The 17,129-nt window shown below is 41.1% G+C and overlaps 2 protein-coding genes across 3 annotated transcripts in view; both read right to left on the minus strand.

The window, feature by feature from the left end:
• Positions 1-11,534, minus strand: part of TRIP11 (thyroid hormone receptor interactor 11) — a 72,010-nt gene extending 60,476 nt beyond the window's left edge. Inside the window, exons 1-2 of one of the 2 annotated variants that reach the window (XM_079768114.1) lie at positions 7,430-11,534; positions 3,400-3,458 (exon numbers count right to left, since the gene is read on the minus strand). In XM_079768114.1, the coding sequence (XP_079624240.1) occupies positions 3,400-3,458; positions 7,430-7,568 (198 nt within the window). In that variant the 5' untranslated portion in view covers positions 7,569-11,534. Of the gene's footprint in view, positions 1-3,399; positions 3,462-7,429 lie in introns of both variants that reach the window. The other variant, XM_079768113.1, reaches the window with a different exon arrangement.
• Positions 11,535-11,678: 144 nt separating this feature from the next.
• ATXN3 (ataxin 3) overlaps positions 11,679-17,129 on the minus strand; it is a 36,058-nt gene continuing 30,607 nt past the window's right edge. The window contains exon 11 of the mRNA XM_079768122.1: positions 11,679-15,762. Within this exon, the coding sequence (XP_079624248.1) occupies positions 15,671-15,762 (92 nt within the window). The 3' untranslated portion in view covers positions 11,679-15,670. The remainder of the gene's footprint in view (positions 15,763-17,129) is intronic.

Genomic DNA, 17,129 nt, shown 5'->3' on the forward strand with positions numbered 1-17,129 from the left:
GCAACTAAAGAAACCCAGCTAATTCAGTCACCTTCAAATACTAACATCTGTACGGAAGTCTAATTTCCTCTGGAAAACACACTGCCATCTGTCTAAACGAAAACTTTCTAAATAGAACTTGATATTGTAAGTTTCCTGATGGCTTCAATCATATCTTCACCTTATTCTTTCATTGCATAGTCACATAAGGATTTAGAGTGTGAAATGCTTATGTGCTGACATAAGGCAAGAATCATGTACATTTAAAATCACCTTAGAAAATAAAGCCCTTGGGAAGTCCCATAGTGTTTTCCTCTAGTACTTGAGTAGCTCACATTACTTTGAATAAGCACCAAATGAGGAAGTGGGTTTTCATTTGGGGATGTGTCATACTAAAAATATGTATTTCTAAACACTAGAATCATATTTGCCATGTAGCCCAATGGTAACGCTATGAGAGATTAGACCTGAGATCAATGAGGGATGGAAGGTTTCTTTCTATCTCCCTTCTCAAGCTCTATACAGAGCAGACATCATTAAGCTGGTTAAAACCCTATTCACTATTTTCCAAAAAAATGTACACTGGTGAATTTACCAAAATTAATGCTACTACACACACTGCCATATAATTTTTCTGGGTGGGTCTGTACTAAAGGTTTATCTAGGGACTACAGGAACAATTTCCTATCTCAGTCTTACAAAAAGGAAGCTATTAAGTTCACCTGTCACAAAAGCATCTACTTAATAAGTAACTAGAGGCCCGGTGCATGAAATTCATGCACTCGGGGAAAGGGGAGGGTCCCTCAGCCCGGCGTGCGCCCTCTCGCAGTCCAGGAGCCCTTGGGGGATGTCTGACTGATGGCTTAGGCCCACTCTCCCCGGGGAGTGGGCCTAAGCCATCAGTCAGACATCCTTAGCGCTGCCACAAAGGCGGGAGAGGATCCTGCCACTGGCGTTGTGCTGGCCAGCCATGAGCCGGCTTCTGGCTGAGCAGTGCTCCCTCTGTGGGATCTGGCCAAGACTGGTGCTCCAACATCCCCCGAGGGGTCCCAGATTGCAAGAGGGCACAGGCCAGACCGAGGAACCCCACCGGTGCACGATTGGGGCCAGGGAGAGATGTGAGAAGTTGGCCAGCCAGGAAGTGACTGCAGGAGGGCTCCAGGGTGTGTCTGACCCGTCTCGTTTAGTCCCAATTGGCTGGACCCCAGCAGCAAGCTAACCTACCAGTCAGAGTGTCTGCCCCCTGGTGGTCAGTGCATGTCATAGCGAGCAGTTGAGTGGCCTTAGCATATCATTAGCATATTACGCTTTGATTGCTTGAACGGCTGACAGGTCGACCAGACGCTTAGCATATTAGGTTTTATTATATAGGACTAGAGGCCCGGTGCACGAAATTCGTTCATGGGGGGCCCAGCCTGCACCCTCTCCAATCTGGCTCCTTGGGGGATGTCCGACTGCTGGTTTAGGCATGATCGGGCCTAAACCAGCAGTCGGACATCCCTCTCACAATCCTGGACCGCTGACTCCTAATCACTTACCTGCCTGCCTGTCTGGTCGCCCCTAACTGCCCCCCAACCCCCCGCCGGCCTGATCACCCCTCACTGCCTCTGCGTGCTGGCCTGATCACCCCTAACTGCCCCCCATGCCAGCCTGGTTGCCCCTAACTGCCCCACGCTGCCGGCCAGGTCGCCCCCAACTGCCCCCTCCCTGCCTGCCTGATCGCTCGTAACTGCCCTCCCCACAGCCTTGTCACCCCTTACTGCCTCTCCCTGCTGGCCTGGTTGCCCCCAACTGCTCCCTCTGCTGGCCTGGTCACCCCTAACTGCCCCCCATGCTGGCCTGGTCACCCCCAACTGCCTCCCCGCCAGCCTAGTCACCCCTCACTACAGGAACAATTTCCTATCTCAGTCTTACAAAAAGGAAGCTATTAAGTTCACCTGTCACAAAAGCATCTACTTACTAAGTAACTGCCCCCTGCCAGCCTAATAGCCCCCAACTGCCTCCCCTGCCGGCCTGGTCGCCCCTATCTGCCCCCCCCAGTTGGCCTGGTCACATCTTACTGCCCCCCCTGCTGGCCTGGTTGTTCCCAACTGCCCCCCTCTGCCAGCCTGGTCACCCCCAACTGCGCCCCCTGGCCGGCCTGGTTGCCCCACCAACCTGCTGTTCAGTCGTTTGGTCATCCCACGCAGCCTGCTTGTTAAGTCATTTGGTCATCCCTCACTAACTCCCCTGCCGGCCTGTTCACCCCATGCAACCTGCTTGTTCAGTCGTTTGTTCGTCCCTCACTAACCCCCCTGCCGGCCTGATCATAGGCAGCCATCTTGTGAGGGTGTGAGGGTCAATTTGCATATTACCTCTTTATTATATAGGAGGATTGCTGCTATCGTCTCTAATGTGACACCAACCTGCCATCTTCTATGGAGGCAGAATACCACTGTAATTCCTCTTGAGAGGTCCTCTAATTTCAAATTCCACAATCTCATTTTAGTAATCTCGATCAAAAATGCTTGCTGTAATTTTTTTCAAATTCAAATTCAATTTCTCTTTTTAAGAGCATAACAGACAGGAAAACATGCTTGTTACGGATGTAACAAGAATGTCTTTTCCTAAAATACTATTGTGTTCCCTCACTGCTCTTATTTTTGGACTAAATCACTGAATGTCTCATACTTTATAACAGATCTCACTTTAAATCCTTTCATGTTCGCCCTAGCTGGTTTGGCTCAGTGGATAGAGCATCAGCCTGCAGACTGAAGGGTCCCGGGTTCAATGCCTGGGTTGTGGGCTCAATCCCCAGCAGGGGGCGTGCAGGAGGCAGCCAATCAATGATTCTCTCTCATCATTGATGTTTCTTTCTCTCTCTCCCTCTCCCTTCCTCTATGAAATCAATAAAAATATATATTTTTTTAAAATCTTTCATGTTCTTTGTGGCTTTTCTTTGAACCCTTTCGAAGTTTTCCTCATCCCTATTAAGTATGCATAATGTCCAGAGTTAGACACCACAAGGCACTAACTAATAGTGAAAAAGGTGATAAAAGTAATTTGCTATACCTATATTATTAATTTTTCTGTATAGCAATATTATACTTTTTTAAGTGTGCAATTTAATTTAGCACAGTCAGAACATACTAATCCTTGACAATGATAAATTGTTACCATTATTATTTCAATATTTAGCAGTTTTCCTACTCCCAGCAAAGAGAAGCAGAGATGGAAATATTACATAGCAAAGTACAGTTACATATAAATAATAGTCTTCATCTAAAGGAAGTTTATAATGCTTTAAAAAACTTAAAGAGCAAGAGACAAAAAGTGGCAAGCAGTGTATTAAAAAGAGAGGACCAAAATAAAGCATGAATAACTTTCATGACTTTGAAAAAGAAAAATCTAAGTTCAACAGTAGTCTTTAATTTTCCTTACCTCTGATCTTAAGATTGCATGAATGGCTTCAATTTCCTTTCTCCTAGAATTAGGTATTTCTGCTATAAAAGAAACAGCACATACTGAATATACGATCAATACCATATAACCTAATAAACAGGCATTGTAAGGGAAATATACTGTACTGAGCTTTAAACAGAATGGTATGCTGATCCTAGAATCTATTCAGAAGATAATTACTTGATCTTATCACTACTTCCTACTGCTACAAAGTTTTCTTTATTGTCAGAGAAGTCATTATTTTTGCCTATCTTATAGACCTAGGATATCTACCTTTATCCCTTGGAAGTGTTCATTAAAATTTGGAAAATTAAGTTTTATAAATGAAATCTCTCTGTGTTTAAATGAAATTTATGCAACTGGATTTTAAGGCCTTATTTCTAACTTCTGCTCCCACTACTATCAAATAACTAATGACCTATAAACAAAGAATGAAAATATGCTAAAAGAACACTTATTTCAAATAACAGACACAATTTATTTAAAATAGGAATAGCTCCGCCAAGCTAGTGTTGCTCAATGGTTGAGCCTTGATCCATGAACCAGGAGGTTTGACTCTGTCAGGGCACATGCCTGGGTTGTGGGCTCAATCCCCAGTAGGCGATTTGCAGAAGGAAACTGATTGATGATTCTCTCTCTTCACTGATGTTTCTATCTCTATCTCCCTCTCCCTTCCTCTCTCTGAAATCAATTAAAAAATTGTTTTGTTTAATAGGACTAGCTTAGTCTAGGTTCACACGTTTTCATATAAGAAAAGAATCAGAGGCCAGTAGTGGCAAAGCACCATTCATGCGACCAGAAAATTATCATGCACAGTTAGGTTTTTTCCTAAGTACTAGTATTTTTCATTACTCATTACTCATAGCACTTTAATTCCATAAAAATAAGTTCTCTGAATTACAGTTTAAATTAGAAGAAAACACAAGTGGCGTACAATAAAAGTGACAAACCCACTCTTCTTGTTTTGAAATCACCAGGTGCAGTTGCTTCTGTGGTTGTTTATACATCTTGCTTAAAACTCTGACAGGACTGTCTAATTGCTACTCAGAAGAGAACAAATTATAATCTAATCTGTTTCGGAAGGTGATTATAGACCAGCAATTGTTTCAAAGAGGGATAAAACAAAGTTAATGCGGACCTCCCTCCATACTCCCCGCCCCCACCCAAAAAAAAAATCTTGGCCTTTTTAAGAATAAAGGGGAGATGTAATACAGACAAAAAATTATTCCTCAGAGAGGGAAAACAAGAACAATAGCTACCGTTTAGTAATGTTTACTATTCTCTAGGCACAGTGCTAGGTGTTTTATACTCATGACATCATTTAATCCTCCCAACCTCATGATAAGTATGATTATCCCTATTTAACAGATAAGGAAACTCTGCCTTTTAGAGATTAAGTACTTAATAATTTGCCAAAGACTCCACAATTTTTAATATATGGAAGGAAAATTTCAACCCATGTTTGACTTAATATCCCAAGCTCCCAACCTTGAATAAATCATTACAGTGTTTGCTTGGCAGAATAGGAGCTTTCTGATATTGTAAACATGGATGATTCTCAAGCTGTACCAACAGTACTATTTCAGAACTATTATCTTGTTCACTGCTGACACAGGATACACACTCAATAAATACTTGTTGCATGAATAATGAACTGGACTCTGACCTGATTTTTAAATGATTTATAAAACCAGTGATTAGGTGTTAAGCAAGTCCTATTTTAATACAAAGGAAAACAAAAGAACTAAGCAACTTTGAAGATTTTTAATCACTGAGCAAAATTTTTACTGAGCATCCACTATGTACCAGGGAAGATGCCATATAAGGATAAATAAAATACAGTCCTTACCCTGGCATCAAGGAAAGAGATAAATTATAACTCAACATGGTAAGTGCTGTCAGAGATCCACAAAGTTCTGCTAGGACACAGATCACCTGCAATCAATTCAACCTGCTATGGAGTGAGAATGGTTTCACCAAATACCTGACATGTGATCAGGGTCATACAGGAAAAATTATTTTCCAGGCAAAGGAGGACAGAGGAGGAAGTAGAAAAGGAAGGACTTCCCATGCAGAGGCTTGAAGTTGTGTAGGTACACAAAGTTCCATGTGGCATAAGCTCTGGATGCAAGCACAAATGTGTATGTGTATGTGAATGTGCAGATGTTTGACACTGGAAGAGAGGGGAGGGAACAAGAGGTAAGACTGGAAAAGGTAGGTTGAACCCAGAGAGGATAGGTTTCTGGTCTCCCAAAATTAAGAGGTTTGGATTTTATCAAGGAAGTAACACGAGAGATTTTAAAGCACATTTGTTTTTAGAAGAGTAACTGGCAGCACAACAGAAAATGGAGTGGAACAGGGAGAAATGGATGACAGGATGTGAAAGAGAAAAGTACATGGGAGAAAATGGGGTATGAACTAAAGAAATATGAGTAATTAAGGAAAGGTAAATATAAGAAACAATTCTGGCACAAGATGACCAAGATTTAGTGACCTATCGGAAGATGAAAAAGAGGCAAAGCAAAGATGACAAACATTTCTATTCTAGGAGACTGGGTGGATGGTGAAACCATTAGGACTGAGACTATAGGAGCATATTTGGTGGGAAGAACAAAATTCCACCTTAAGCCTGGAGGACATCCAGGTTGGGTGTACGCATATTTTCTGATTTAGGGTCAAAGAAATTGCCAACTGTCTTCCCCTATGTAGTATTCAAGGAGAGATTAGTCACTCCCCATGTCAGGCGGCCCCTCTCTGCTTCTGACTTACCTCAATGACCCTTTCCTTCCCCAACACAGGAAGAATCCCTTTCACTCCCATTCCCAACCTGCCCCCCTTGATGTACCACCCACCTCAGGGATACCCCAAGCAGTAAAATGGATTTAGGTAGCTCACCAATTTTCCTCCCCTCTAAATACACCCACAGAAATTCTAAATATAAGTACGGTACTATCTTTTTATCAAACTAACTTTCCTTCAGCCAAATAAAACATAAAGGTTCAGGCCAAACGGGATTTTAAAAATTAACCCAAATGCTAAATGTATTAATGTATAAAAAAATTAAAATGTCAAAGGAACTGCTCTCATCCTAGGTCTGGAGGCAGACCTAGGTTAAGATTAAAGAATTCTTTTGAGTCCCTCCCCTCTTGGGGGTGGTGACACCGCTTCGTGGTTCCTGGTGGTTTCTCTACACCCTCTCTATACCTCTGTAGATAGTCTTTTTAATAAACCCATTTAGAATGGTCCTAAAAAAAATTCTTTTGATCTAAATACTACTTGTTGAAAGAAATATCAAGAAATCAAAATAGTAATTAACCATCGAACACCACGCAACTCTGAGTCACTGTTCATTAATAAAATGAGGACTTCAAAAATGAGTGAAGGTTGCTAAGGATACCCAAAGAATAGGCTATCTCCCTTGTTCTACTGGGCGATTGGGCAGAAAAAACACATTTTCAGTTGGAACGCTGTCACCAGAACAGGCAAAAATATGAAATAACGAATAGGAAAAACATAGCTGTGTTTCACTAACAATATATTCAAATCGGACAGGGTGAGCGATACTAAATACTTTATGAGTTACTGCCATTGTTACATCAATCAAAGAAAATAAAAGTGACCGTGTCATACACAAATCATTTTTTTGAAACTGTCAGCATAAAGGAAAAGGATCAAAATCAGTTCCGCCCCCCAAGTTGAGGACAAAGTAAGCGGTGGGCGTGGACGAACCAAACAAAAATAACAAACTGCCCCAGGAAGGAGCAGGGTCGCTCCGCTCGGAGAAATCCTGATATGTAAGGGGAGGAGAACCCGAATTCTTTCCCCCGGACGCCGGAGGCCTCTCATCAGAGAAAACCCGGTCCAGAAGAGGCAAAAGGAGCGCAAAGAAAAAAAGGGGCGGAGTGACCTCCCCGGCGGCCCGTCCACGCCGCCTGACAGATGGAAGAGGGGACCAAACGGACGCTCCCTGGGCCCCAGGAAAGCCCTCCCCCCTCGCTCCAGCTGTTACCTTCCACTTCCTCCGCGCCCTCCATCAGCATATCCTTCGTAAAGTTTGAAATCTGGCCAGTGAGGGAAGCCAGGCTGCCCCCGACCTGACCCAGCGACTGGCCCAGACCGGAGCCGAGGCCCCCAAGCCAGGACGACATCGCCGCGGGTTAGAGAACGACCCGATCCGCTCCGGGGAAAACGCGTCCGGCGCCGTCGGACGACCCCGCGAAATGTCCTCGAGCGGCTGCCTTCGCTCCAAAATCGAAACCCTCAGGAGTCGGTGACGCCGGGCGGGGTTCCTAGGCAACGCGGGCTTCGGGGGGCTCCCACCAACGTCCCGTTCCGCATGGAAACGCGGAGGCCTGGCCTGGGGCTTTACCGAGGGCCCGCCACCTGTCACACGGTCACCCCCGCGGGGCCTCGGCTCATTCCCGCGGCTTCCCACCGTCCAGCTGGGCCACGTCTTCCTCTGCTTCAGTGACTTCCCCCAGCTCTGTGAGCAACTCCTGCCAACTCAACGCCGGCCGCCATGACATCCCTTCGCGACGCGGCAACGGATCATAGAGAGGCGCCACGGTGGCCTAGAAGGGCCCTGCGGAACGGGCGGACGTGTCCTTGGCGCAAGGGAGCGTGGGATCGCGGAAGACCGAGCGCGGGCGGCTGGGGCCGCTGCCCGCAGCGGAGCGCGAGGTCGAGCTCCGGGTCGCCAGCCGGCTGGAGCCGCGGGACTGCCCGCAGGAACCCGGGCGACGCGGCGCGGCGCGGTCGGCGGGCAGAAGTTGCGTTTCCCTCGCCGGGTGCGCCCCCGAAGCCGACGTGGCCCGGAACCACGTGGACTCACTGTGTTGGTGGAACCTGAGTGTTTTTATTCTGACACCCGCGAAGGCAGTGGTGCGAGGAGACTTGGCGGAGTCGCTCCATCGCGCAGGAAGAGGATTGATTATCACAGGTTACTGTATCGATTGTTAAACAGCCTGTCAAGAGGGGCTACAGCCGATTGCACTATTTGTGGATGGAACATGGCGATGTCTCCTCTAGTGGGAATCTGAGGGCACCAGGCAAGCTCTCCCTGAAATCGGAATGGTTTTAAAAGAACACTTGCATCTCGTTCTGGAAGTGTTTATGCAACATTTGCCCACGGGTTAGATGTGCAGACCCTGGGGCTGACTGCCTGGATCTTTCGCTCGTTAGCTTGTATGACCTTGAGTAGGCTACTTACCCTCTCCGTGCATCGGTTTCTCATCTGTAAAATGACCTCCCTTATTAGCTCAGTAGCATTTCAGTTAATTCCCTTGGGTTGCCTAGGCATACAATCATTTCAGCAAATGCTAATTTGGCATCAACCTTTCCAGTGTTTACGGATATTAAACCTGTAATAACATGTTGACAGTAATGGAGATTCACTTAAAGGTCATTGGAGTGATGGGACTAAGCAGCTTTGGGAAGGCTGGACTCAAAATCAGAGAAGCTGGCCCCTCCCACGTGGTTCAGTGGTCGAGCCTCGACCCATGAACCAGGAGGTTAGGGTTCAATTCCTAGTCGGGGCACATGCCCAGGTTTCAGCCGATCCCCCAAGTAGAGGACATGCAGGAGGCAGCCGACTGATGATTCATTGATGTTTCTGTATCTCTCTTCCTCACCTCCCTCTCTGAAATCAATTTTTAAAAAGAAAAAAACAGGCTGAAGGCGAAGTGAACAGCTAAGATGTTACTGCATAGGATACGATGTCCTGGACCAGAACTGGCTGAGAAAGACAAAAAGGGTATAAATGGGAGAGATCCAAATGTTAGCCACTAGAGTTGATTATGTGAATTAACTAAATATGATAACTAAGGTTTCAAACCTGAACTATAGTCATCTGATAGTGATGAAAATAATTGCATAGAATTAACAGGAAGAAAAACAAAATGCACAAGTGGGTAGTGAGAGTCTTGACTAAAATTATAATCTGCAATTGGTTAAACAATATCCTAAGTGTTAAACAGCCAGTTTTTTGGGTTATTTAAGGTGAACACTAGCATGCTCTTTGGTGGATGTAGTTGATGAGCCTCTTAAAAGATCTTTATTTATGAAACCGTACATGTTAAGATTTTGCCATCCCAAAATCAAGGTCATCCCAATTTTATCTCTTGTCCACTACCTACTAGCTTCTTCAGCCTTCTCTCTGTTCGTCAGGAACAAGCAGCCACCGCTCACCTCAGGGCCATCATGCTTGCTGTTTCCTCAGGCAGGTCTGGTGGCACCACACCTGTGCATGGATGTCCCATCATTTTGGGTGTCTGTCTGAATGTCACATTTATAGGCTTTTCTTGAACCCACTCAGAAGCAGTCCTCCTTCCCAGTCACATTCTATCATATCATCCTGTTTGTCTTCCTCTCTCACAGAACAAGCAGTTCTTAACATGTTATAAAGTCAAGTTCATTAATTTAAATGTTCCCTCTACCTATCAGCCAGCTAGACCATAGCCCATGAGAGCAGACTATGTTATTCATACCTGTTTTTCTAAGCTTCCAGAACCCCACCTGGCACAGATAAGCGCTCAAATGTTTTGAATGAATGACATCGGAATCACTTCTCTAGCAGCCCATGAGGCAAAGGGTGGCTGGGGTTCCAGACACAGGGAGAACTGGAACAATCTTGGGGGAGAAGAGGGCGCAGCAAAAAGTGATAGTCCAGCTGAAAGAGTCCTTCAAGCAGGAGGAAAATGAACTAGAGGAGCAAGAACTCAAAAGGTGCAAAGGAAAGGAGACAAGGAGTGTTCCCGAGTGCCTGCAGGTGGGAAAGGCCCAGGTTCATCTGAAGATCTGTAACGCCCACTAGCTGCTTCAGCCTTCTACTAGGACTGAAGTGGGACTACAGTGGGTCAAGGGGGAATGTCAAAAAGGACAGGCTGAAGAAGTCATCTGGACCCATGAATTTTAAGCATTTGGTGATATCCATACAAAATAGTTAAAAGATGGGGGACACCTGTAATACTTTCAACTATCGATAATTTTTTTAAATGGTTAAAAGGGTCCTAAACATGAAAATCTTCAGGGTAAGGATAACCCCAAAATTCCCTTTAATAAAAGATGAAATAGGACCCAGCCGGTGTGGCTCAGTGGTTGAGCATCAACCTACAAACTAGGAGATCATGGTTTGATTCCCAGTCAGGGCACATACCCAGGTTTTGGACTCAATCCCCAGTGTGAGGTGTGCAGGAGGCAGCCAATCAGTGATTCTCATCACTGATGTTTCTCTCTCCCCCTCTCTGAAATTAATAAAAAAAATTTTTTTAAAGAAAACATGAAATAGGCATTCAAGTCAACTTACGTTTCACAAGGCCCAAAGGTGAGTGTTGATGAGATCACTCATTTGGTGGCATCCAAATTCAATGAATTAGTCCTTCTAAGCACCAAGCTATTAAGTTAAAAAGATCATATAATCTATTTGAAAAAAATTTTTTGAAGTTTGTGCCCAACCCTAATTAAGGCTAAAATGGATATACAACCCTCACAATCCCAGGATTCTATCAGTCCAGGTGGAGTCCAATTATTAGATTCTAGTGTCCAGAGTTGGATAAAATAAGGGAAAACCAGCACTCTTAAAAAATGTTATCATGTGGTTTGGCCTTGAGTTAAAAATAATTGAGCCATCATTCAAAACTTAATTTCAAATAAAAATGTGGGATTCTTAGCTTCTGAGAAAAGATCCGAGGCTCTAGTAATAATGGGCCCTTGGGCAGCAGTTAGCTGGAACAGAGTGTCAGTGGGCTCCCCAGGCCTGATATATTCACCACCACAGTCTATAAAATAATGCTTCTCCAACCTTACTCTGCACTGGAATCCCCCGGGGATCCTGTTAAAAACAGGCTCTCAGGAGATCGGAGTGTGGCCTGAAACTCTGCATTTATGAAGTTCTCAGGGTGGTGCAGCCATTGCGGTCCTCCAACCAAACTTTGAATGGCAAGGCTTTGAGTTAACAATAAACACAAATAAAAACGGAAATAAAAAAGCAAACATTACCTTTATTTAATAATCTTTGATATTTAAAATACAACTTATAGAACATCCACATTAACAATAGAATCCTGTGTTCAACAGTGATTTGGAAGCCCAGCTTTTCTAAGGACCAGACAGGAAGGCCTGTGTGTGTATTAACGGCAAAAGACTCAGACGGGTGCACAGACAAGGGCTGCAGAGTAGAGTCCTGAGCAAATGGCACCGTCACAGTGCACTTGTGTCATGGCCAAGATAGTGCTTTTTATTTTAGAGGTTTTAGTACTTGAATTTCAAATAGTTTATTTATATAGAAGACTGATTTTTTAAAAATTATTTCTAGTAATCCAGTGTTGTAGAAAGTAGATAACCACATTCAAATGTACATTTTTCCTCTTAAAAAAAAAAAGGCATTAAAAACATTCCCAGAAACATTCACCTTTGAACTATGGCAGAGAAAACTGAAGTGCTTCCTCAATAAGTCAGGAATTTCCACATATATTTCACTATTGCTTCCCACTCCTTATCTATGAGTCCATAGTTGTAAAAGTATGATTCATTATTAATTTAGCATGCCAATTACTGTGAATTTAGAAGTATGTTATTAGTATTAATTCTTAAAATGCCAGCTCATTTTGGGGGGAAATAAAAACAGCAAAGGTTTCCTTCAAATTTAAAAATATCAAAATTCTGGAATTAACCATGTCAATAATCTTTTTGTTCATGAAAGCAGAATGGAACAAAAAAATTGTTGTGTAAGACTCGAAAAAATACAAGACAGCTCACTTTAGCAAAAGATGCAGGTTATAAAGGGACCAGGAACGAAGGAGAGTTTTTATTTGAAAATATTAGCTCTGTTGGTGTGGCTCAGTTGGTTGAGCATCACTACATACACTTGATCCTAGTTAGGGCAAGTGCCTGGGATGAGGGTTTGATCCTCATTCAGGGAGCATACAGAGGGCAACCAATTGATGTCTCTCTCTCTCTTTCTTCCTCTCTCTAAACATGTCTTCTGGTGAGGATTAAATTTTTAAAAAATTATCTACACTACTGAGACTAGTTGACCCAATGTTTTTTCTTAATTAAGATCACACACATAACATGTCCATACTGTGAGGGCCCCGATGTAACAATTTACTTTGAAAGTAGTGGTCATAGGCCTCTCTAATTGCAGGTCAAGTTTTTAATAGGAAGCCATCAATATTAATTACTGAATCTTCCTAGGAATTTAAAACATCAAGATTTTTCAACTGAAGATATTGCAATTATTATATTTTGTGTATCTACTGAGTCAATTTTTTTTTTAAATTTGGACAGGTCTAATGGGCCAATTTTAAGACATTTATTAAATTTTGGCACTAGCATGATACTATTAAGTATAGTATCAAAGAAGCAGACATTAAAAATGTGATTTAGGCTCTGACTAGAATAAAATTTACTTTATTGAACTTAATAGTATGAAACAATGTAGACCATGGGTAGTTTTGCACATGAGTCTCAACTAGTTTTGAGGTTTTTTTCCTCATTAACTTTGGCATGAATAAAGTCATAATTAGGCAAAATCAAGTTTTAAAGAAAAAAAAGCACCTTCTTAAATATTCTGTGAATTGTAAATTATTTGGTCAAGATCTTAGAGCTGAAATAAAGTTTACCTACTGCAATCACTTCAAACAATTTACAGTACTGAAATATTTGTAAGTAAATTAATGTAAAAATGTAAATTGATGGTTTTAGATCAGAGGTTAACTATTCCAAAATTTGAAACATAAATAACTATTTATTAAATCTGACATCTCAAAATACGAAAGTGGCATTTGCAAAGCTTGTTTAAACTTTGCTTCTAACACTAGTATTGCCACTGTATGTGTTTTATCCTGGTAATACAAATTATACATTAGAAAAATGATACCAATAGTTTAAATATTAAACATTAAGGTGTTCCCAATTGGTGAAACAGAATGGAAATCTTAATATAAAGTTGTTAGGACAGTTGTGAATTTCATTGTTCCTTTCTTCTAAGTTCTTTATAGTCAACAGCAGTTCCTGATGTGTGATCTATAGCTTTTTGTAACTTTTACATTTTCTGATACTGTGGTTATGAGCATTGGCATCTTTTCATACTGGCCAATCAATGGAATTTAAATGCTCAGACTTAACCTAGTCCTAACAAGATGGCACTTTACTAGTGATTTGGGATCTGCCTGCCAAATATAACGATGTCTCAACAAACTAAATAAACACATTCAAATGAATCCAGTGTGTGCTCAACTTTGCTTTTTAAAAAATCCCTAGCAAATGAAGGTCGCCGTGCTATATTTCCCTAAAGGCTTTGACAAAGGTGTGTAATATAAAGACTTTATAAACTCTAGGTTAAAACTTATGTGTATTCGTCCTCTCATTTTTATATTAAGTAGCTCATCAATTCAAATGAATGAAGAGTTTTAAAGTAAATTTTCAATGAAAAAATAAAGGCCAAATACATATTTTGACTTAAGTCTTGAGAGAGTGGTACTAAACTCTAACATCACTTGCAGTTCTAAAGTTTTATAATTCTTCTGAAACATTCTCAATTGTCAAAAGAAAACTAGATTTTAAAGTAAAACTCTAATTTTCTGTAAGGGAAACTTCAGAAGATTTCATTTGGCACAAAATAATGACTAAAAAAATCTGTCTCTTTCCAAGAAAAAGCTATAGCATAATCATAAATAAAATGCATTTTCTCATCTCTTTTCACTTAGCAATAAATCCTAGATCAAAAAAATTTCCCTGATAAAATGTGTGCAGCCACACACCAATATGGCAACATACCACATTTTAATTTTCTAAGTCATCGGCTGCAATGTCTTCTTAAATTTTAGCTTATAAACAATTTGACATTCAAAAGGGCTTCAAAAGGGGATGGAGGATGAGGGATGCGGAGTAGATGACAGAATCTAAAACACCCATTTCAAAGAGACCTGGTTAATTTTCACCTAAATCATACCATTGTATTGACCCAGCAAGAAACTCTCTGGTCATCCCAAAGAATATTTATCAAAACTAAAGACTTTCTTATTTACAGACCCATTCAATTCTATGTGACTTCTATAACTCTTAAGCTATTTTAAACAATCAAGTGTTAAATCACAGTATAAATTTAAATATATTTTGTGAGTAAATTATTTTCATGTTCCAGATCACCATCTCTGGCAAGCTATACCTATTAGAAGATGTACAGCAGAAGCTGACATCCATCTACATTCCATGACCCAGCTGTAAACAGAACAGACCGCTCCATCACAAGAGAAAAAAATAAACTGAATCTGCTACTAAAATTGAAGGCCAAATTTTGTCTAGCATACATTCATGGTGGGTACTAGATGTTGTCTTACAACAGAAGGAAACTTGCTGGCATACCGTGCTTCTGTTTTTCTCACCGGGAAAAGAGGAAAACAAACGTGCTGGATAGAGGGTTAGACACAGCTGCAAAGTTCCGACACAACCGAGAAGACATTCATGAAGCATCTGGGAAAGGATGTGCTCACACATTTCAGAAATGCTCATTTATTCTTAAATACTTGTGCAGAGCTGACTTGAGAGTTTAGGAATGCACCAGAATCATGATATAATGATCCCACCTTGGAGGGCTTAAAAAGAAAAACCTCAAGAAAAATTACCGTCTTTTAAGAGTTGTAGAAAAATAATAAAAACCAGGTAGCAGATAAATTGTGACCAGAGACAATAACAGGAGAAAACATCCAAGTGCACCATACATAGGTGGAGGGAGAACTCTTATCCTCCTGATACCGTTACTATTATCAACATAGAGAAGAGACCCTGTCCTAACAGGTTAATTTAGTTAATGAGACATAGAACAACTACTGTGTTAGTGATGAAAGTGAGCCCATTACCTACACAGAAGGGAGGAAAGAAAACAAAATGTATGGAAAAAGTTCTGTGGCAAGAGCTTATTAATTGGTCTGCAAAAAAGAGTCAAGAAAAATGCCCTAATTTTAGACATGTTAGATATTGCACACTCAAAAATGAAAAAGGAACATTGAGAAAACTATTATTAATTTCTGTAACTGCTGGATGCCTTTGGCTAGTATTTGAAGGATTATTACTTAGTCCTACAATTGATGCATTTTTCTACTTTCTCATCTTTTTGTTTGCAGACCACCTATAAGTCTTATTTCCTCTGTTGAACCTTGTTCTCTTTGACACATTACTAAATAGACCCTATGCTTTAATCACACAGGACAATGTTGGAAAGTGTGACCATTGTAGAGATTTGTGAAAGGTATTATTTTTTTTCTTCGGTTATGAAATTATTTCTAACAGTTTCTAAAGACATGGTCACAGCTGCCTGAAGCATGTCTTCTTCACTCATATCACCTGTAGGGAAAGAAAATACACATATTTCTTAGATATTTCTGGAAAATTATCAGTCATCAAAAGATAAACTCTTAGAAAATGTATTTGTTTGACTACTATAGTTTCCTTTTTGATTTTTAAATTTTAAAATAGTAAACTTCACTCATTTATAGTTTTGTACTTTTTGACAAATGAATTGAGTTGAATAACCACCATCACAGCCAGACACAGAACTGTTCCATTGTCCCCTCCAAATTCCCTCGTGCTCCCCCTTTATGGCCAATCTCCATCCCCTAATCCTAGACAACCACTGCTACATTCTCTGCTCTACAGTTTGCCTTTCCCAGCATGTCAACATAAATGGGATGATACAGTATGTATGGAGTTTTTTGAGTATGGCCTCTTCATAGCAAAATACTAAGTGGAAGAAGATTTAACTTTGTTGTGTATATCAACAATTCATTACTTTAAAAAAATCTGTTTTGAAAATTTATTCACAGAAGTTACAAAGATAATTCAGACGGGACCTGGGTACATTTGGGCTCAATTTCACTAAATCTTATATAAGTATAGCTTAAGCCAAAACCTAGATATTAACATTGGTACAATGTTGTGTGTAGTTCTATGGTATTTTATCATATGTGCAGATCTGTGTAACCGCCACCAAGACAGAGAACTGCTACAGTACCACAAAGATCTGCCTCCTGCTATCCCTTTATATTCATGACCACGTCTCTCCCCATTACCTTCCCTAACTGCAAGTAACCAATAAGCTATGAATCTGTCATTTTTAGAATGTTACACAAATAGAGTCATATAGTATAAGCACTTTTGAGGCCTTTTTTATTTTAGTTTTTTCCACTCAGCACAATGCCCTTGAGAGTCATCCAAGTTTGCTGCATGTATCAATGGTTGGTTTCTTTTTAATCCTGAGTAGTATTCCAGTGTGGATGTACTAATTTAACTATTTACCTCCTGTAGGTCATCTTGGTTGTTTGCAGTTTTTGGTTATAACAAATAAAGCTGTTATGAATATTTGTGTGCAGGTTTTTACATGGACAGAAGTTTTCATTTCTCTGTACTAAATGCTCAGGAGTGTAACTGCTGGGCTGTGAGAAACTTCCAAGGTATTTTCCAGAGTGGTTGTACAAGTTCAAATGAAATGCAGAAACCTGACCTCCCTTTCCATCCCTTTACTCTCCCCTGTTTAAAATTGCCTTAAATATTTTGTATATACACACTAAAAATCAAATCAATGTTGTAATTCTTGCTATAATCATCAAACATAAGTTAGAAAACTAAAAAGGAAAGTCTATTGTGTTTACCCCTATTTTTACTCTATTATTCTTTTTTCTTTCCTGATGTTCCAAGATTACTTACTGGTTAGA

Source organism: Cnephaeus nilssonii (assembly GCF_951640355.1).
Source record: "Cnephaeus nilssonii genome assembly, chromosome: 4".
In the NCBI taxonomy this organism is placed as follows: Eukaryota; Metazoa; Chordata; class Mammalia; order Chiroptera; family Vespertilionidae; genus Cnephaeus; species Cnephaeus nilssonii.